We start from the raw sequence: 21,479 nt of genomic DNA, 5'->3' as shown, positions 1-21,479 counted from the left end.
CTCGTCCTGGGGCCTTTCCCCGCCAGGTCCCCAGGAGAGGCAGCAGACTCCTGGGGAAGGTTCAGAAGCTGCCAGGGCAGCTCTGTGCTGGGGGCTGCCGGGGACCTCTGGCTGGGGACATTCCCATCGGAAACGCACTGCCTCCAAGCGTGGGAAGCTGAGGGTACGGGCAGAAGGAGGGCTTGATGTAGGCACCGCGTGCTGACCCACGACTTCCTGGGGCTTTCTGCCTCCTTCCTGAGCCCAAACTTGGGTATGACACAAGAGAGCAGAGTCCTCTGAATGTGGGAAGCAGAGTTTCCTCTGAGCTTTGTACCTGCATCTTCTGCCCACGGCACCCTATTCCCGCCTGACCCATTCTCCTCCTCCTCCTTTTTCCCATTGAGGTGAAATTCACACAACATGAATCAAGTAAAAGTGAACAGTTCGGTGGTGTGGAGTATGTTCATAGCTTTGTGCCCTGTGCATGGTGTGCCTGGTGCAGATCTAGTTCCAGAACATTCTTTTTTTTTTTTTTTTTTTAAGATTTTTTTATTTATTTATTTGACAGAGGGAGAGAGATCACAAGTAGGCAGAGAGGCAGGCAGAGAGAGAGGAGGAAGCAGGCTCCCTGCCGAGCAGAGAGCCCGATGTGGGGCTCGATCCCAGGACCCTGGGATCATGACCTGAGCTGAAGGCAGAGGCTTAACCCACTGAGCCACCCAGGCGCCCCTAGTTCCAGAACATTCTTATCATCCTAAGCTCTCAACCCATTTAGCAAATCACTCTTCCTTCCCCACTCCCATAACTGCTAGCAACCAGTGTCTGCCTGGTTTCACTTAGTGTGGTGTTTTTGAGGTCCATCCTTATATTGTGGCATGTGTCCGCACTTCCTTCCTTTCCATGGCTGAGTAATATTCCCTTGCATGGATATACCATATTTTGTGTATTTATTAATCTGCCAATGAGCATTTGGGCTGTTTCTACCTTTTGGTTATTGTGAAGAGTGCTGCTCTGAACATTCAAGTAAAAGTTTTTACTTGAGAACTCGTTTTCAGTTCTTTGGACTAGAGACCGCAATCCATTTTTTTTAATTGAAGATTTATTTATTTATTTTAGAGAAACAGAGAACAGCGTGAATGAGGACAGGGGAGGGCAGAGGGAGAGAGAGAGAATCTCAAGCAGATTCCCCACTGAGCACCGAGCTGGACACAGAGCTTGATCTCACGACCCTGAGATCATGACGTGAGCCAAAACCACGAGTCGGATGCTTAACCTACTGAGCAACCCAGGTGCCCCACTCCCAATCCATTCTTGAAATGGCACCTTGAGAGTCACTTCCTCTATGATTTTCTCTGACTCTATATTTCCTAGAGCTAAACTAGAGACCTTTCCACTGCACGCCCCCTCTAGGGTTGCCATGGACAGTGGTATAAGTTGTACACTGCTTAACTCAAGTGGAAACCATTCACACTGGTCATTATAGATTTGTACATTTATTAAAACAATCTTCCGGCAGATAGAGGAAAAGTGCCTTGGGACAGCAGTGCCTTTTTCTATTTCTATAAAAGTACCACATGGCTTCATGGTGGCCCTGGCTCCAATAGCCCAAAGGCTCCCTCCACTGTAATCTAATGTCACTGTGATCATTGTTTTAACTCAAGATGTTGTAGTGGGAAAAGGTATAGATTATATGGAAAAATAATGGATCCTTTATCCACGAGAGGACTCTATGGATGAAGGGGAAATTTTCCATCTTAGAAAATAATTTTGCTGCTTTATATTTTTTACAATAACCAAACAGTAGAAACAACAAAAAAATCCATCAACTGCTAAGTGGATAAACAAAAATCCATACCGTGGAATATCACTCAGCCAGAAAGAGGAAATCTAACACTGACACCTGCCACAATGTGGATGGACACTGAAGCCATGATACTCTGAGAAAGAAGCCAGTCACCGAAGACCACATACTGTAGCATTCGTGACATTGATAGGAAGTGTGCAGAACAGGCCAATCTAGAGAGACAGAAGGTGGACAAGCAATCCTGTGGAACTAAAGGTAGGAGGGGGAAATGGCTACCAACAGACACACAATTTTCTTTGGGAGGGGTGGTTAGAGATACAGAAAATCAGATTATGCTGATGGCTGCCTTCTCCCCCACCGCCATAAAGTCACTAGTGACCAGGGAACTGTATACTTTTTAAATATTTTATTTATTTATTTGACAGAGGGATAGAGAGAGAGCACCAGTAGGCAGGGTGGCAGGCAGAGGGAGAGGGAGAAGCAGACTCCCCACTAAGTAGGGAGTCCCATGTGGGGCTCGATTCCAAGACCCTCGGATTATGACCTGAGCCAAAGGCACTTGCTTAACTGACTGAGCCACCCAGGGAACAGTGCCCCAGGGAACTGTATACTTCAAATGGACTGATTTATGATACATAAATTATACCACAATAAAGCTTTTTAAAAGAAACTATGTTAATTTTACACCATCTCTGAATCAAGAGACCTGCCTCCTTAAAATTCACATAGATCTATTTGTTTTTCAGAAGTTACAAAACGGGGCCGGGGTGGCACAGTCAGTTAAGTGTCTGACTCTTGATTTCGGCTCAAGTCATGATCTCAGGGTCTCGGGTTCGAGCCCCGCATCAGGCTCGCTTCCCGCCTTCAGAAAGGAGAAAGGAGTCTGCCACAGGTTCCCTCTCCCTCTCCCTCTGCCCTTCCCCGCGGCTTGTACACGCACATTCTCTCTAAAATAAATTAATTTTGTGAAAAAAGAGAACAAGTTACAAAACTGCTTTTCATGCTTTTCCTACTGGCCCCTGAGTGGCTGAAGGGCAAGGGCTGGGCCTGATCCCAGCTACCAGGAACAGAGCTTGACACATAGTAGGTGCTCAAGAAATGCTTTCTCCTTTGCATCTCTCTCCCCCAAGGCAATCGAGACAGAAGCAACAAAAACACTTCTGTCTATGGTCACAACCGCACTCAGCAAACACGTCCTGAGCCTCTACTGGAAACACAAAGTTCCTGAGGAACTGCTGAGTCTGTTTTTGAGAGGCTTGGGATGCAGGGTGGGAGTCAGACGGGCAAAGAAATGAAGGCGGGAAGCGAGCAAAGGCTCCCATAGGTGTTTGCCCAAAATGCTATGGACAAGAAGGTTGGTTCTGCAGCTGCTTGAGACAGAGATGCAAAGTCTTCACAGCTGAAGTGATTCTGAGCAGCGAGTGTAGACTGTGTAGGAATCACCGGGGTAGGGAGTGTGGGAGACACCAAGGAAGTAGAGAACCTCATGCAGGGGGCCTGGCACACAGTAGGTCAGAGATGGAGAGAGAACAGAGTCCAGGAGCAGAGGGGTGCAGGGCTGGGGCCGGCAGTCCAGCATCGCCCAGCCCAGAGATGTGGGGTGCTCCCTACCTCACATACACCCCGAAACATGCCCCCCTCTCTCTTTCTTCTCCCCAGATTCGGGGTCCGGCTTTGGATGTGCCAGTCTGCGAGTCAGCGTACGGGGGAGATCAAGCACTCTGGTGGTCCCTCCCCTGAAGAGGCCTGAGGACTCTCAGGGGACGCCCAGCTCCCCGCAGACCAGCTATTTCGGCCCGATCCCAAACACAAGCTCGTGGTTGATGGCTGGGGAGCCAGAGGCTTGCAGGTTGACCATAAAAGGAGAAAACCAAACTGGGACTGAGAACAGACCCGGGCTCACGGCTTCTCTTCCCATGCCAGGCTGTTAGGGGACCCAGCAAGAGGGAGGTGGCCAGGCCTATGTCACTAGAGGGGCACCCTTCCCCGCCCCAGCCAGTAAGGAATGGAGGACACAGCCTCCCCCGTATGCAGAATAGCACCTGCCTAACTAATGCCACTCGTGAAGGTAAATGTCAGGGCCGGGCCTCCGCTGTGGGCCGCAGACAGGTGACAGCCGATACCTGCGACACCGGCCGGGAGCGGACAGCGTGTCCCCCGTGCACTGTCCAAATCAACCCCTGCACCAGCTGGGGCAGGCCCAGTTCTTAGCCTCACGGCTCACAGAGATTCTAACCCAGCTCCAGGGCCCTTGGCCCAACCGACTACTGGGCAGGTCAAGGTCCTTCCCTTTCTCAGGGCCTTTTCCTCGTCCTCCAGCGGAGCTGGTAGGAAGAGATTCCGGGTGGGAAGAGAGAATGCTGGAGCCCAGCAGGAATTTTCCAGATCCACAGGGACTTCTGACATCTCTCATAGCAGACCTGGCCAGGTGATGGATGGGGTCTGGGGAGACCAGTATTTTCCTGGGGGGCTCTCGGGCCTCAGCTCCCGCCTGCCCCACTCTCCCTCCTCCTTTCTGCTCCAACCCCACCAGCCTGTGGATCCCATATGCACCTCATTTGTTACGCCCATGTGTCCCCTGCCCTGCCCTCCCAGACTCTTGACAGCCTCCAGGGTCCACCTCAAGGCCCCCGGGAACTCCCTTCCAGAGCCCGTGTGTTTGTGGGGATGATTTGGTCATCTACCTGCCTTCTCCCTTGCCTTGTCCCTACCAAGTAGTTGGTACCCCACCTCACCAACCCCCCCCCACAGTGGGGTCTCAACACTGTTGAATTAAAAGGGGAACAGGGAGCCAGGTTCCCTCTGAGGTTGGGGGAATGCAGAGGGAGGAGGCTGGCGTATGTGTTTGTGCTCAGCAAACGTCCGCGTGGGGTGACTGAGGCGATCAGGCCTGCTTCTTCAACTCGATATTTACTGCTTGCTACCAAAAAAAAAAAAGAATTCTCCCCAGCTCTCTCCCCTCCGTCTAAGTAAGACACCAGAAGCACTCCACAAAAGGGTTGTAAGCATCAGATGATCCTTACCCTTCCTCACTTCCTGGCAAAGAACGTGAACTTCTCATGATCACTCAGAGAGCCCACCTACATGTCCCAGGGCCTCCACGATGACCGAGCCGGGCAGACAGAGACCCCGTCTGCCCACCCCACCGCCAGGCCAGACGCAGAGCTGAGAGCCGCTGCAAAATCTCCAAACGGCAGAGAACAAGGCACCTGGTCCCCTCCGCGGGGACACATTGCAGCAACATGGTTTCTGGAGCAAAATGACTTGGAATGACTTTCTGGCTCTACCTCTTGGGCGAGACGCTGTCCCTCCGAGGGAAAGAGGGATAAGAATCCACGCCTCTCCAGGAGAGGAGTGAGAACAGTGAACTAAGACTGGATGGACACAGCTTAAAATGACCCACGGCACGTGGAAGAATTCGGCAAGTGCTCTGATCATCACCAAGCCCATCGTCCACGTCACCCAAAATAGCGAGCTTGTGCAGCAGCTCTAGACGGCAACAATTCTGTCCCAGGGGGCCGGCATATGAGGCCAAGAGCAGTGCTTTCTAATGAGAGGGCCGAAGCCAGTCCCTTAGTCCCCTGGGGCCTCAGTTTCCTGGCCTGAAAAACGGAGGTAAGAGCACGTCACTACCATGCGGCCTAGGAGGGAAAAAGCAGTGTTTTGAGGGCAGCAGAAGGTGATGTCTCCAGGTGGGACATGGGGCTCTAGGGCCAACTCACTCGGTGCACTGAGGGTCAGTTTTGCCCATCTGTAAAATGGGTGCTCGTGGTGCTGCAGAGAGCCGAGCTGTCCGGGCTTTCCAGAGCAGTGAGCTGGGCTGGGGAGGACATCGGTGCCCTCCTTCTCTCTGCCAAGCTTACAGAGCAGCCTCTGGCGGGTTGGTGAGCCTGAGCCGGCCCCCCAGGACCCACCGACCTCGACCTCCCTCGGACAGAGGGACACAGAGTGTGGGAACTTGCGAAGCAGAGAGCTTAGAGGTTAGCTCATGCCATCTCCTAGATTTCTCGTCAGTTTCAAGAGGGTTCAGCCAAGAGCCCCGGAGCTGACAGAAGCCGGCCAGCCGGGCCATGATTTCTTTTTTAATCCCCTGGGAGAGTGGCCCATCCATGCTAATTACATGAGGATGAGACACTCTGCTCTCCCGCATAGGGTAACAAATCCTGAAGGCTCCACTTGGCACATCAGGAGGAAATCCTAGGCGCCTCTCACACCCTTCTCCCAGGCACATCCCCCATCCCTGGGGACCCTGCAGGGGAGGCGGGAGATCCAAAGTGGCTTACCCCCAGGAAGCCTCGTGGTGCTTTCCCCACATGCATCCTGCTAATTTACTCTAGTCGGTTAACTCTGGCTTCATTAGGGCTGAACCTTCAACACCCCACATGTGTAAGAAGGTAGACCTTCCAGGAGCAAACCGCCTTCCACGGGACAGCCCAGGGCTCGGCGCAGCAGCTGGCTGACCGGGCAAGCCTTGGGCTCGGGCATCAGATAAGCCAAGTTCAAATCCAGCTCTGAGTCTCCCAGGGCCTTGGGCAAGTTCTCTGCCTCCCCCGAGCCTCAGTTTCCCAGGCTCTAAAAGGAACCCCCGGCCCCAGCGTTGGATTAACTGACAAGTCATATGAACAAAACCCCATGGGCACATGCACACATGGGAAGGAAGAGAGGGAAAAATAATGAGGAATTTTGAAAGGATTCAGTATTTGCTGTTTCATAAAAACCAGCAACGGGAAATGCTGTGGGGAAAAATAAACCTTTGCTGCCCTTCCTGACTTTATGGTTTAGTATCGCTTTTATTCTAGAGTCCGTATGTTGGATTATAATAGCTTCAAGGCTTTATTTTATTTTATTATTATTTTTAAAGATTTTATTTATTTATTTGAGAGAAAAAGAGAGAGAGCATGAGCAGGGAGATGGGGAGGAGCAGAGAGAGAAGCAGGCTCCCTACTGAGCAGGGAGCTGGATGCCTGGCTCGATCCCAGGATCCTGAGATCATGACCTGAGTGGGTCCTAGGATCAAACTCTCAATCTCTCTCTGTAAAATAAATTAATTAATAAAATCTATGAAAAAAAAAATCCACTATTATCATTATCACCTCTTTGGAAAAGAAGATTTCAGAGAGAGAATTTCCATTCAAGGATAGTGGGCTGGACCCTTGTCACTCACAGCCCTTCCTCCCCAAACCCGAGTAAAAAGACAGTAAAGGGACTTTCTGAGTTGAAATGAACTGGAAAAGAGAGAAACGCAAAGAAGTCTTGGAAGCCAGAAAACAGGATGCGTGAGGACAGTCGCAGGAAAGGAGACGTCTAAGCTCCAGTGGGCAAAGCTGAAAGCAGCCTGATTTCATCACAGACTCCCCTACCTCCAGGTCAAACCTCAGTAACCGGCCACAGCCGGGGGCTCCGGGAGACCCGGCAGAAATGAGGACTGACAAACACAGGGATCCGCTGGAAGTCCGTCTGAGAAGCTGCTAGACATGCCAGATACTGTCCGCGCTCCCTGCAGCCAAGGATCTGTCCTTCCCCCAGCCCACAGAAGGAGACAGATTTTATTCTCTGCAGAATGAAATCCCTGGGCAGCACCAGGGGCCATATTGAAAGGATAACATGCAAGTTTCCTTCTTCCACAGTTTGGAACCCTTGGCCTCTTAACTAGACCCTCACAATGATGGGAGACAGACCACGGCGCAAGTCTTCCCTGAAAACCTGATGAGCACAAGGACGAAAAAGATGGAGGGGTGCCTGGGTGGCTCAGTTGGTTAAGCGACTGCCTTTGGCTCAGGCCATGATCCTGGAGTCCCAGGATTGAGTCCCACATCCGGCTGCCTGCTCGGCAGGGAGTCTGCTTCTCCAGCTGACCTCTCTCATGCTCTCTCTCATTCTCTCTCTCTCAAATAAATAAATGACATATTTTTAAAAAGAAAAAAGAAAAGAAAAAGATGGAAAGATCTATGAGAAGGGCTGCAGTGGAATGGCCCAGCTCTACTCAAACGATAGCCAAGCTCATCCCTGGCTAGTCCCTCCTGCAAACACATATATAATATGGATATGATGACAAGTTAAAGCTTAACAGAAGGCTCATTAGACAAAGTTAAAGGAACTGCCCAGAAAAGGAAAAAAAAAAGAGAGAGAGAGAGAAGAAGAAAAAGATAAGGAAATGAAAAAGGGACAGTCCCGGAGTTCAGTTCTGGACATGAGAAGACTTCTAGAAAAGCAGAACAGAGGACACAGAAAGAAATCATCAAGTAAGTAATTCACAAAAATAGCTCAGAGTATAAGACCACGAGTTTATAGATGAAAGGCGTCCACGAAGTCTCCAGCACAACGCGTGAAAAGAGACCCAGGACAAATCCCATCAGCGTCATGAACACGGGCATAAAGAAGGGTCTAAGAGCTTCCAGAGAAGGAGAAAAATGATTTTTTTTTTTTTGGTCACACGGAAAGGATTATGAATCCGATTGCCTTTTATCTTCTCAGCAACGGAACAAGCTAGAAGGCTGTGAAGCCATGCCTTAAAAACGCTGAAAGAAAACAGTACACGCAGCTAAACTGGCCTTTACCTACTAGAGATGCATCAAGTCTTCAGATGAGATATGCGGGACCTCAATCTGCCTCGTCTACATCCTGACTTCAGAAGGTACTAGAAAAGGTGCTCCATTTAAACAGGAGGGTGAATCAAGGAAGAGGAAGGCACAGAAACCAGGAAACAAGGAATCCACCATGAGAGGGTTGAAGCCAATTCCAAACATGCTAAGGAAAGTCCCAGATGTTGGCTGCCTGTCATAGAGGGTAGCTGGGGCAGGTTGGAAGGCTCCAGTAGTAATTGCCTTCAAGGATAAGCTATAAGCAGGGTCCCCATCATATATCTGGACATACTTAAAGGAGATCAACAAATTGTTGATTCATTCATCAACAAATATTAACTGAGAAAAAAAATTAACTGAGCAGCTACTAAGTGCTGGACACCAGTAGAGATAGAGTTGAATAGGCAGACAAGGATGGAGTCTGGCTTTCATGCAGGGTGTGGGTCCTCGGGAGCTTAAGGGTTCATGTACCAAGTTCGATGGATGTGTTAGCCCTCCCCAGGCCCCCTCTTCACACTTCATCTTGTCGTACAAAGGATTTAAGGAGGAAGCCACAGCTGCTCCCTTCACGTCTCCAACGAGACAGAAAGCTCATTGCGCATCCCAGCCAAGTGACCTTCCAACCTGGGAGCACGACCTTCATCAATGGAGTCAAAAAAACTAGGCCTCCACCTTCCTTGGCAAAAACCAAACTTCCACTTTCTAGAGAAAATATTGTTTTTCCCAAGCTTGTATTTTCCCCCCACAATTTGTTCCACCGGAGTCTATCATTAGTAGTGTTCCAGAAAGTACCAGGTAATGCCAAAATGAAACCATATGGAGCAGCTGTTGATTCACATTTGAACTCAATAGACCAAATAAAGTTTGTATCATAGACTCATCATGAAGGACAACACAATGGAGCCTTTACGGAGCACCCCCAAAACAAAAGAGCCCTTCAGAGAAACAGGTGACCCCTCTTGTAAGTCTCGTAAGACTGCAAAAATTATTCTCGTTAGCTGCAGGAATCAAACATGACATGAAGAACTTTCTGTTATGCTTTCATGGGATTTTGTAAAAAAAAAAAAAAAAAAAAGTTTAAAAAATCAACCCTTAATTTTCTACTCAATCTAAGAATTAGTATCTAGCTGCAGTTATAACCAAATTCCTACTATATGCAGCTAAAATAGACTGACAGTTGGCAAGGTCATTTCCTCTACCCAGTCAAACCTTTTCTCCCCACTTACAGTGAAATTTTGGTCCCTGTTTGAAATGATTTTTTTTTCTGGAATCAATTATTTTCAGACAATCAAAATTTCCTCCATTTCAGAATATTCAGCTCAGTTATGACATGAAAGCTAAATGCCAAACTGTTGATGATCGTGATCTCTGAGTGATAGGATTATGGGTGCTGGTATATTTTCTTTAGCTTAAATATGTTTTTATTCTTCTAGGATGAATCTCCAATATTAAAGGTTTTTTAAAGTCACATACATGTATTTTAAGAGCACTGTGCCCTTCCCCTTTGCTAACAGAATTTCATTTCATTCTGGTGTTCAGAGAAAACGTGCTTATGGGAGCTCCCTCAGCTCCAGGAAAGAACCAGAAATAGTCCAAGCCAATTATAAAGGTACCAGTCCCCTTTGCCAACGATTAGTTTAGAAGTTGGCATATGCCCAAAGGTTTAGCCAATGAGACACAATTACAAACAATTACTAACATCCCAGTCCTCTGCCAACCATTGGTTTAGAGGTTGGCGTGTGACCAAGTTTTAGCCAATGAGACATCAGGGGATGCCTGCTGAGGAGTTTCTGGAAAAGGTTTTTTTACCTGATACAAAAGAGACAAGAAAAGAACCTAACCTTCCACTTTCTTCAGGCTTTTGGACATTATTGCATAAAGACATGATCTCTGGAGCTACGGTTGCCATTTTGTGACCATGAGGAAGAAGCCAAGAAAATCCCAAAGGAGTCTGTTTTTGAGCTTCTCAACTAATTAATCCTGAAATCATCAGCCTGCACACTTCTTGTCATGTGAAATAATAAACTCCTATTGTTTAAGCCACTTTAATTGGTTGCTATATGGTATGCTATATTTTTGTGCAACTAAAAGTACCCCAAATGACACGAATACTGTAACTTGGTGATGTTCAGCTTCCTTAAAAAGATGTGCGAACCATCGCTATAAACTTGTCCATCAAGGGAGACCACAAATGAATTTTTTTTTTTTTAAACAAAGACACATACCTAACTCCAGAAGCCACCCTTCACAACTAAGATTACATCTCTGTAGCCCTTTCTGCAAGGCACCATCTGCTGGTCTTTGAAGGTAATGGCAGCCCCTTGTCTGCAGTGATCCAGCTTGGGTCACACATGTGGGGTTTGGCTAATGCTGTCAGTAACTTGGAGGCACTTCTACTGAGCCATGCTAGGTTGGCTACACCTGGATCCCCGCCCTCAGGAGCTTCCAGAACTGAGCTTTCAATTCCTGACTCAGAATAGTCTTGAAGGTAGCTACTCCAGAGGTTGCAAAATCAAACAGAAGGGCAGGGCAGTTATCATGAACAAATGCCCCAGGAAAGGACTGGGGAACTGGAAAAATCGTGCCCCTGACAAAATATATACACTTTTTATATATCATTTCTCAATTGTTGAAAGATGACAACCACTTCAAGTATCCTTAAGACTGTATGGACCAAATCAAACTTATCTGAAAGCTGGAGGCAGCCTGCCAGCTGCTGGTTCATAACCTCAGGACTAGTCACACCTTATAACCACGTGAAATCATATACAGCCTTAGGACTGCCCAAGTCCTTTTCCATGGCCCTCTCCCAAGTGTAAGAATGGGAGAATGCTTGTGTCTCAAGTCCAGATCCACGTATAGGAAAGAAAACGCTCTCACCCTTCCCCAAAGATAGTCACCGTGGGATGGGTGATGCACCCAAAATGCACCCAAAACGTGAGGAGGAAAGCAAGGGCTCAATCGTTCTGAGGCAAGGGAATTTACTGAGAGAGGACAAGGCAGTTGAACAGGTAAGCCATACAACTTAGAGATGCCCTGATTTCTTTTTCTTGTCTTATTACACTGGCTAAGCCTTCGAGCACAATGTTCATTAGGGGTGGTGAGAGTGGACATCCTTACTGTGTTACTCATTGTAGGGGGCAAGCATTCAAACTGTCACTTTCTGGAAACATCTCCCATCTTGGTCTGAGTGGTGGCCAGATGACTGCGGATGTAGGCCAGAATTAATTTCAGGCTGAACACGAAGTTTGTGGACCTTATGCCCTCTACTGTATGTATATTTTACCTCAATTAAAAGTTCATTAATAATAGTAATACTAATCATAGTAATACACAAACATGGAGGTGATATCCAAAGGGCTTCCATTTGGACAAGGCTGCCTGAGAATCTCCATAAGCAGCAAGATGGACCTTATCACTCCCTTTTTACAGATGGGGAAACTGAGGCCAGAGAGGAGAAGACCTCTCACACCACCCCATAGGGCGGCAAATCCAGAGGTGGCTGGCTGGGACCCGGGGGCTGACGACCACCCTCTTCCCTCCAGAGGTGAAGAGGGCTCCGCACCATCCAGCAGACAGCTGGCCGGGCCCGGGGCAGCAGAGGGGCTGGGGCGCAGAGCAGTCCATGCCCGTATTTGCCCAAGCCGTCCGCTCTCCCTCACCCTCCCAGCCGTGCACCCAGATGTTCGGCCGGCTTTTTCCCTTTTTCAGGCACAAGGCTCCTGGGGCCCAGCTCGGCCTGCCAAACTCTGCATTCTTGGCGAGGACTGCAGGCCGGGCGGGCGGGCAGGAGGGGCCCGGGCAGAGCGGGAGCTCCCGGAGGCGGCCCTCGGCAGGGAGCAGCGGCCCCTGGGCAACACCCTGTCCACCTAGAGGGCAGCTCACCTTGCAGCATGCTCCTGTAGGCCGTGTCCGCGATGGCGTAGATGTGGGGCGGCATCTCGTGCCTCTTCTTGCCCTTGTACATGTCCACGATCTTCTCCGAGTAGATGGGCAGCTGCTTGTAGGGGTTGACCACCACACAGAAGAGGCCAGAGTATGTCTGCCAAAGAGAGAAACCAAGCTTACTTGCAGCATGGGGCCTCGGCGAGAACTTAGACACCCAGTCCACCGGGTCCTGACCCAGCAATGCCCATCGCCGCCTGCATTTAAACACGTACTGAGCACCTCTGCAAGCATTTGCTCACGGCATCCTCACGACAAAACGTTGGGTGCATTCATATTGCCGTTGTAGAGATGGGGAAACTGAGGCTCAGAGTCCTAATGGGAACGCCTGGGCTTCACTGATAGGAGGGCTAGAGGGGAAGAGGAGGAGCAAGGGGCAAGCCTGGGTTTCCGGGCCACTTGTGTTCTATCTTAGAGCTGAGTGCGTTCCGACAATTGGGGCTCAGACCCCTCTCTGGGGTGCAAGCCCTTCTCCTGCAGGCCGCCTCTCACCTCCCCGAGCCTCCGTGTACTGGACACTTACTAGGCACCTGTACCAAGCTCTAAGCCCTTCACAGGCATCTCTTCATTGAGTCCCCTTATCTCCCCTGTGACTGTCACACTGTGATTTCCCTGCTGCCCATGTAACAGATGATGAAAACAGGGTTGGTGAGGTCGTCGCCGGGATAATCAGAGCTAGCCAGCACGACTGTCCTACCCCAAGAGAGCTCACATTCTCTTGACGGTTAACAAAACTCCACCTCATCTGTGAACAAAAGGGACGGACACAGCTGTCCCCCAAAAGGAATGGCCCTGACACACACTAGGGCACGGACAAACCCCGAAAATGGCATATGCTCGGTATGGAAGAAGCCAGACACAAAAGGTCACCTTGTGTAGGATTCCATGTATACAAAATATCCAGGACAGGCAAATCATGGAGACAGAAACACAGCCCTGGTTTCCAGAAACTGGAGGGAGCGGGAGAGGGAATGACTGCTCCGGGCAACGGGGGTTTCCTTTGGGGGAGGGGGGATTCATAAAAACATTCTGGAACGAGATAGTGCTAATTGTACAACGCTGGAGATGAGCTAAACACCATTGAATTTTCCCCTTGAAACGGCTCAAATGGCAAATTCTAGATCATTTGGATTTTATCACAACGAAAAAAAAAAAACAGTTGTGTAGGAAAAGTGCTGAAGGCACTTGGCAAACCCCACTGTGTGCACACACGAGGCATTTTCCTTTGCTCTGGCCATTCTGTACTAGACACCGACTTTTCCCTGGGCTGAGGTCACAGCTCGGGGGGGAAGGCTCCATCCTGTCCCACAGGAACTGATTTTCCCAAACGATACCATCAGTGCTGCCCAAGGCTCTAGCAGCCAGGAAGCAGGCCCTCTCTCCCTCCTCCTCCCCCTGGAAGGGACAAACGCAGGAGCAGATGGCCTATCTCTGGGTGACACTCAAGACCAAGCAAACACCAGAGAGGTTAAGCAACTTGACCAAAGACACAAAGCGAGACCCTAGCGGCGCCAAGCCCAGCTCGGCTCACTGCCAGGCCTGGGCACCAGCCATGAGGCCTTCCGACCTCTGCCTGTCCTACAGAAAGAAAAACAAACCTGTTCACTCAGTCCCTCATTCAGTGGGTACGTCCCAGACACCGTGCAAGGCTCTGGGCTTAGAGAAGACAAAAAACACAATGTCCTTCCCACAAAGGGATTTCAGCCTTGCCCGGAGCTGACTGGAGGAGGAGAGCCAATGGGGCGTGATGGCCCTGCGAGAGAAGGGGACAGAATCTTCGAGAAGTATAGGGTTGGCAGGTGGGAGAAGGCACTACCCTAAAAAGGCAGGAATGAGGTCAACACAGGCCTGTCTAAACATCCATCAGCCTTTTATTGAGCACCTACTGTATACTGGGTCTGTGCTAGATGCTGGAGATAGATAAGTCAGTGGTGGCCCCCCTGCCCTCCAAGAACCTGCAGATCAGAGCGGGGACAAGGATATTTAAAATATTGTCACTCGAACAAGGATGGAGCCAAGGGAATGAGGGGAGCAATAAAGAGAGGGTCCTAGGGGCGCCTGGGTGGCTCAGTGGGTTAAAGCCTCTGCCTTCATGATCCCAGGGTCCTGGGATCGAGCCCCGCATCGGGCTCTATGCTCAGCAGGGAGACTGCTCCCCGCCCCCACCGGCCTGCCTCTCTGCCTACTTGTGATCTCTGTCTGTCAAATAAATAAATAAAATTTTAAAAAGAGAGAGAGAGAGAGAGACCTAATCCCCACTGGGGGGCAGTCAGGGAAACTTCCAGTAGGGAGGAGCTCCCTGCCCTGAGCCTTAGCAGACAAGGAGGTGTTAGCCTGCTCAGGAGGTAGCGAAGCGTGGAAGGCAGCAGGGTGAGGGCACGCATGCCGGGAAATTATCAGCAGTTTAGTGTGTCTGGATCATAAAGGAGGAGACAAGCGAGGGTAAAGGCAGAGGCTCCTACAGTAGCAGACGCTCCTACAATAGCAGGCCCAGGCGGACCCGCACTCGCCTGGTGGGTCCACTGTCCGCCTGGATGCCCCCTCCCCCATCTGATTGTCCAGCCCCCTCCCGCCATCTGGCCAACACCAGTGTGAGTACCCCAACGGCCAGAGCACCCTCTTCCTCCTCTCCAGTCTCTACACAGGCCTGGGCATACAGCAGGTGCTCACTAAATGCCTGCCCAATAAATGCCTGAGGGGTATGTTAATTACAGAGATTCCCCAGAACAGGGGCGGCAATGCCTTCATCTCTGTGACCTGGGGCTTTGCACTGGGCTAGCACACAGTAGGTGCTCAGTAGATGTTTGCTGACCTGGTTACAAAGGCCAGGGGCTCTGTGTCCTGGTTCCTAGTATAGGGCCTCGGGTGCAGTAAGTGTCCAAATAATGATCAGTCATTTGAATGATGGTCAACCAAGTTCTACCCTACCTCTCCTTCGGGTTTTAACTCCACTTTCAGATGCCCCTGGGCTGTGCCCCCAGCCAACCTCCATGCCCTTGTTGGAATGTGGGTCATTTACACTGTAAATGACATTACATTATGTCATTTACATTTTACATAAACCTCCCTCTCCCCAAGCCCTTGACCTGGAGACAGTCAAGGGTAGCAGTTTAGGGTACAGAATCGAGTACTGAGAACTTGTTTTGAACCAACCCTCCTCATTCTGCTACTTCCTTACTGTGTGACCCTGGGCAAGTCTCTTGACCTCTCTGAGCCTGTTTTCCTCTACTGCAAAATGAAGGTGTGTAATAGCAGATCCTTCGTGGGCTTGCTGGGAGATAATGCTCATGAAGCACTTAACAGAGTGTGGAGTATATAACAGGTGCTCAATAAATGTTAGTGACTATACCCTGCTCCTTCCCAGCTTGGAACCGTCACACGTGCTGTTGCTTCTATATCTCCCCTCCATCTTCCCAGAACCATTTCCATCTCCTCTTTTAGGGCTCATCCTAAATATCAGCTCCCAGACTGCAAGATGCCCTGCAGGGGCCATGCACAAGGCAGACACTCAGTAAACCCTTGCTGAATACACTGAATAGAGGAAAGAAAGAACGCATGGCTCTCCCAACTCCATCACCAGCTACCGAAGAAGCAGCACTTTTCTCCTATCTGCCTAGGACAGCTCCTGGTGCAAAGCCCCCAGCAAGCCCTTAATCCAAGTCTCCAGGCAGTTCTGAATCTCTGTGCAGTTCAGCACATCTTTCCAGGGCACAGCGACCCGAGAGGAAGAGCTGGGCAGACGAGCACGTCCTCACCCAGGGTGGCTGGGCTTCAGAATCTGCAGGCTTGAGCTGTTTAACCTCGGTTCATTTCAACAGCCCCGGCCCCCCTGCAGTTGGTGGCCTTTCTGCCTCCCTGTCCCCCACAAACTTGACCCTCTCCAGCTGGTCAAGTTCAGAGTTTCAATATCCCCACCTCCTGTGTTCCAGCCAGCATCTCAGGGATCCTTGCCACCAGCAGGTCTCAGCCACAGACCCAGGGTTTCCCTCTTGTGACCGTATTAGGAAGGGACTCGAGTTCTTCCCTGAGACTTTATATGGTCAGCCACAGAGCCCTGAGCAGGCAACTGCTCCCTCGGCCTCCTCCGGCAGGAACAAGAACAAGCAGGGGAAGGTGGAAGGAAACTAGGCTGTAAGTCACACAGCGCAGGGCAGAACCTTAGCTTGGCCCTCCTCCATAACCTGCAGGATCTGTGCGAGTGGCCGAACCCTGGAGCCTCTTCTAGCCCATCTGTGAAATGATAGACAGGGGCGCCTGGGTGGCTCAGTGGGTTAAGCATCTGCCTTCAGCTCAGCTCATGATCTCAGGGTCCTGGGATCAAGCCCACGTTCCCTGCTCAATGGAGAGTCTGGTTCTCTTTCTGCCCCTCACACCTGCTTGTGTTCTCTCTCAAATAAATAAAAATTATTTTAAAGTACATTTACATGCATGCATACATATACAAATATGCACATATTTGCCTGTATAGGTATAGAATATTTCTGGAAGCCTACGTAAGAAACGTGCTCGAGCCTTCCAAAGAAAGGGAACAGAAGATGAGGAATAGGGTTGAAAGGTCGAAATCTGAACCTCCTGATATACTATTGAATCTTTGCCTGTATGATCTATTCCAAATAACGTTTTAAATCTGGCCAGACAGTTAACTACACACACGAGAAGAAGCCACAAAGCATGATCTAGGCTTCTTATTTTTAAATATTTCCCTGTGGTCTTTGCACGAACAGCCCCGTGTTACTGGAAAGCTTCTTTGAAAGAATAACAGTTTGGAAGATCTAAACAGTGAGGTCACAGGGCTCAGTCAGGGGCAGCTCCCAGCTGTGTTTCCTTTCTACCTTCCGAGACCCAAAGAAGTAATGCGTTTTTTTTTCCCCACCATCCAGGACCCTCTGGCACTCAGGAGGTCTCTGCTCATGGCCTGTTCTCAGTACCCCAGAATAGATACTCCATCAGGTCACTGGGCCAAATGTCTAAGACAAAAACATGGTCATTTGCTCGAGTTTGGAAGGAAGGCCTCTCCTTAGCTACCTGGTCTTCCCAGAACAGTGAAATCAGAACCAGAAAAATACCCTCTGGGGTTCACAGGTAGGAAATTGGGGCTGGGAAACCCAGTGAATGGGAGACTTCATCTACCTCTGTTCTGGATCATGTTCCCAACCCCAGGGCCTTGGCACAGACCTGGAAAGTCTCACTGTTGACAGGGAACGCGCAGGTTAGAGATGAGTGAAGTGAGCCAGTTAGGAATAAAAAGCAGGTGTAGCAATCAATAACCAAGAACACTTAGCCCCAGGGTTTGGGAGACAATAGGGAGCAGTGAGGCCTGCGGAAAAGACAGGGCCCACACCCCATCTAACAGGATGGTGACCTAACAACCTGAGCCCCGGGCCACCAGCTCCTCTCCTTCTTCAGGCAATGGCAGAAACTGAGATTTTCTTTTCTATTCTTTTGGAAGGGGGAGGAGAGTGGGTAGGGAGAGGAGATATATCAAACTAATTCAATTTTTAAAAAAATCACTCACTCTGGGCTAACAGCTTACAACCTAGTAGGTGCTCAAGAAATCATAATTAGAAAGTTGAACTTCTTCCTTCTCTGCACATGAAGGTTGTGCGGCTCCAAGCTAATAGCACCCATGGCAGCATCCCCACCTGCCGTGGCCCACGCCCATCGTTCAAGCTCAAGGTTCCAGCTCTCCTGGGAACCTTCACCATCCACAGGGAGCCAATCACTCCAGCCCCGGAGGAGAAAAACCTCCCTGGACCCCAGCTCTGCCCACTTCCAGCAAGAGGACTGAGCACAGCTAAGCCTCATTGGCCTGGTCTTTGAAATGGCCTCTTGTAATAGCCTCTTGTCTCATAGGATCTTTGGAAAGATTAAATGAGCAGCAGTTTGAAGCAGTGGTTCCAGGGCCCGCCTTCCTGGGTTCAAGACCCGGCTGTTTCTCATCAAGCTATGCAAGTTTTCTAAGCCCCAGTTTATCTGCAAAAATATGATTCAAAACAGGGTCTCTCTCTCACATAAAGAATAGAACAATAGTAGCTCTAGCATCTCAGTATGAACTTGTAACACGGTGACAGCGGCTGTCGTCACTGGTGTGGGGGTAACGAGGCTTCTCCGAGAGTCTAATGAAAGCAAGACCCCTGCCCAGAAAGAACATGTACCTATACCTAGACTTGACCTTAAAATCCTTGGAGGCTGACAAATGTCTTAGCGCCCATTTATGGGAACTGAGTATAGGACGTGCTTTAGGGGAAAAAAAAAAACATTTTGAGATAAGAACACAACACAATTGTGGTCTACCCTCTTAACCAATTTTTTTATAAAATAAAGATTTTATTTATTTATTTAAGAGACAGACAGATCACAAGTAGGCAGAGAGGCAGGCAGAGAGAGAGGAGGAAGCTGGCTCCCCGCCGAGCAGAGAGCCCGATGCAGGGCTCCATCCCAGGACCCCATCCCATGACTCCGAGATCATGACCTGAGCCAAAGGCAGAGGCTTAACCCACTGAGCCACCCAGGCACCCCAACCATCCTAACCAATTTTCGAGCGTGCCATACAGGATTGTTACTGTAGCCACAATTCTCTAGAACGCACTCATCTCCATGACTGAAACCCTGTACCTGTTGGACAACACCTTCCCGTTTCCCTCCGCCCCCGCCCCACCTCGCTCCCCGCCAGCCAGCATTCCAGGCTCTGACTCTGAGCAAGACGATTTTCAATGCCTCATGCGAGCAGAACCCCAATTGTTTGCCCTCCTGTGACGGCCTTATTTCACAGTGTTGTGTCCCCTGGCTTCATCCCTGTGACCACAAATGGCAAGATTTTCTGTCTCAAGGCTGAATGTTGGTCTATGGTACGGACGTACCACGTTTTCTTTATCCATCCTTCGTCTTAGAATCTAGGTCCCTTATCTGCATCTGGCTCGAGTGTGTCTTCTCTTCCTCCCCTTCATCAGGAAGCAGCCTCAGGGCAAGGGCTGGGCCTTGTCATGCTCAGCATCCCCCCAGCAGGAGAGCCTAGAGAGTTCTACTGGACAGGCCAGAGTTTGACCCCCCAACAGGTCCCTTCCCAAGCAAGTCACATCAGCTCTCTGCCTCGGACATGTCACGTGCAGGATGGGAGGTCAGCCTTGCTCTCACCACAGGACGGGAAGGACTTAGGATAGTACCCACTACCAGCAAGGCTCACGCTTGGCTGAGCTTCCTCTCTCTGAACCCCCTGTCCCATCCCCCAGCCAAACAGTAAGGACAGAGCCAACTGCTGAGTGGTGTGCTGAGCTCCTAGCCGAGGGAACCCAGCGCCCAGAAGGGCAGGTGAGTGTGGACAAGTCACACGCATGCGCCGTGCGTGATGTGTGCCATGAACAGATAAGGCAACAACCTGCTTCTCGAGGATAAAGACACAGGACCCAATGGCTTCCATAGACTCTTCTAGAACCCAGAGGACAAAGGTCTTCATTGGAGGTGAACTTTGCAGAATGGAAGGGGAAGCTCTCTCCGTCAGCAAAAGCCAAGTCAGCATCACCTGCTGTCACGCACTAGGCTTCCCCTCCCCGACTTCCTGTCTCCTCCGTCAGGGACAGTGGATTCTATTTAAGGGAATAAACTGACCAGTAGGGAGTGAGATAGGAGTACGCGTGCAGTCAGGCTGAAAGGCTTTTCGTCTAAACTGTCCGGAGAAGCATAGCAGGAATTTGAAGCTTTGATTCATTTTTTAATCTGCTGTCAGATTAGATATTCTGGGTCTCAGCACCTTCATAAACCTTTCTTTTTTTTTTTTTTTTTTTTCCTGATTTCTATTTTGGGCTCAAACGCGATGTCAGAGGACAGCAGGTAAGATTTATACACAGGCCTGCCCTTGACCTCCTCGAGGGAGAGAACACATCTGAGATGGGGAAGGCCTGGAAGAGATCCATCCTGCCCCTTCTCCAGCCCCTGCAGACCGGCCTCCTTAGAAATGCCCAGGCTGTACGGACAGCTCCAAGTCGATGGTATTTCCATACAAGGAGTGGCTTGGACCAAGGGGACTTTCCCTTCGTAGTTAGGGAAGTTAAGGAGAGGCTTCAGCTCTCTGAGATCAGTTTGCTCACCTGTAAAATGGGACAAGTATCCTTATTCCGGGGGCATTGTGTTGATTAAATGAGATAAGATGCGTCAAGGCACACAACAGGGGTTAGAGGATAGGTTGGATAATTCCAGGTTGCTCCTCTAATCCCTCTTGGCTCTTAAAAAAAAAAAAAAGCTACTGTTGGGACGCCTGGGTGGCTCAGTCGGTTAAGCGTCTGCCTTCGGCTCAGGCCGTGGGGATCGAGTCCCACATCGGGCTCCTTGCTTAGCGGGGAGCCTATTTCTCTCTCTACCTGCTGCTCCCCCTGCTTGTGCTTGCTCGCTCTCTCTGACAAATAAATAAATAAAATCTTAATTTTTAAAAAAGCTACTGTCAACCCGTCTGACATTTCCATATGAAGAAGGGATAATCAGTTACGACACATCCACGGCATAGCTCGCACAGCCCCTAAGAGGATATCTTTGGGGTTATAATGGAAGTGTGGGCACGATCAGCACAGACTCACAGACGGAAAAAAAGAGTGAGCAGGCTAACGTATGTGCGCGGGCTTGTAAATACGTAAACACATACCATTCTCGCAAAGAAAGAGCTCAAGAAAGGACCGTTTTATCGGTTATGACCTCTGGGGGAGGACTGATTTTTTGTGTGTGTTTGCTGGGCTTTTCTGAACTTGCCAAATCTTCTGTAATAAACGTGACTTATTTTCCTAATTAGGAAAAAAAATCTGCAGTGCATTTTTATAGATGACAAGGGTTCTTTTGTCCTTTTTTTTTTCGGTCGTTTTTACGCGGCAACATGGAAGGGAGGGACTGTTTCACAGATTTGCAAAAGATCCAAGAAAAAAAAGGCTGTAACACGGACATAACCAGCAGTAACACCTGGCACTCACTCGGAGAGCGGACCACGTGCCTGGAGGAGTCCCAAGGGCTTTGTTTTGAGAGTAACCCACGCTGCAAGGCTGGTGCTCATCTCGTGTTCATCTCACAGAAAAGATAATGAAATTTCAGGGAAGTTAGGCAACTCACCCCAGGGATGAGCGTGCCCTTTCTGAGAGGCAGACAAAGGCTAAACTGGAGGACCCCCACCCCAGCCCAGCAGCTTGATA

At 49.7% G+C, this 21,479-nt stretch overlaps 1 protein-coding gene across 5 annotated transcripts in view; it reads right to left on the bottom strand.

Moving 5' to 3' along the window:
- MYH11 (myosin heavy chain 11) overlaps positions 1–21,479 on the bottom strand; it is a 111,158-nt gene that overhangs the window by 71,868 nt on the left and 17,811 nt on the right. For all 5 annotated transcript variants that reach the window (XM_032328679.1, XM_032328675.1, XM_032328676.1 and 2 more), the window contains exon 3: positions 12,253–12,409. In XM_032328679.1, coding sequence (XP_032184570.1) covers positions 12,253–12,409 — 157 coding nt within the window. The remainder of the gene's footprint in view (positions 1–12,252; positions 12,410–21,479) is intronic.

The sequence above is a fragment of the Mustela erminea genome, chromosome 20 (assembly GCF_009829155.1).
Source record: "Mustela erminea isolate mMusErm1 chromosome 20, mMusErm1.Pri, whole genome shotgun sequence".
Lineage (NCBI taxonomy): Eukaryota > Metazoa > Chordata > Mammalia > Carnivora > Mustelidae > Mustela > Mustela erminea.
The sequence above is the reverse complement of the archived record's forward strand: the minus strand, read 5'-3'. Positions and strand labels throughout refer to the sequence as shown.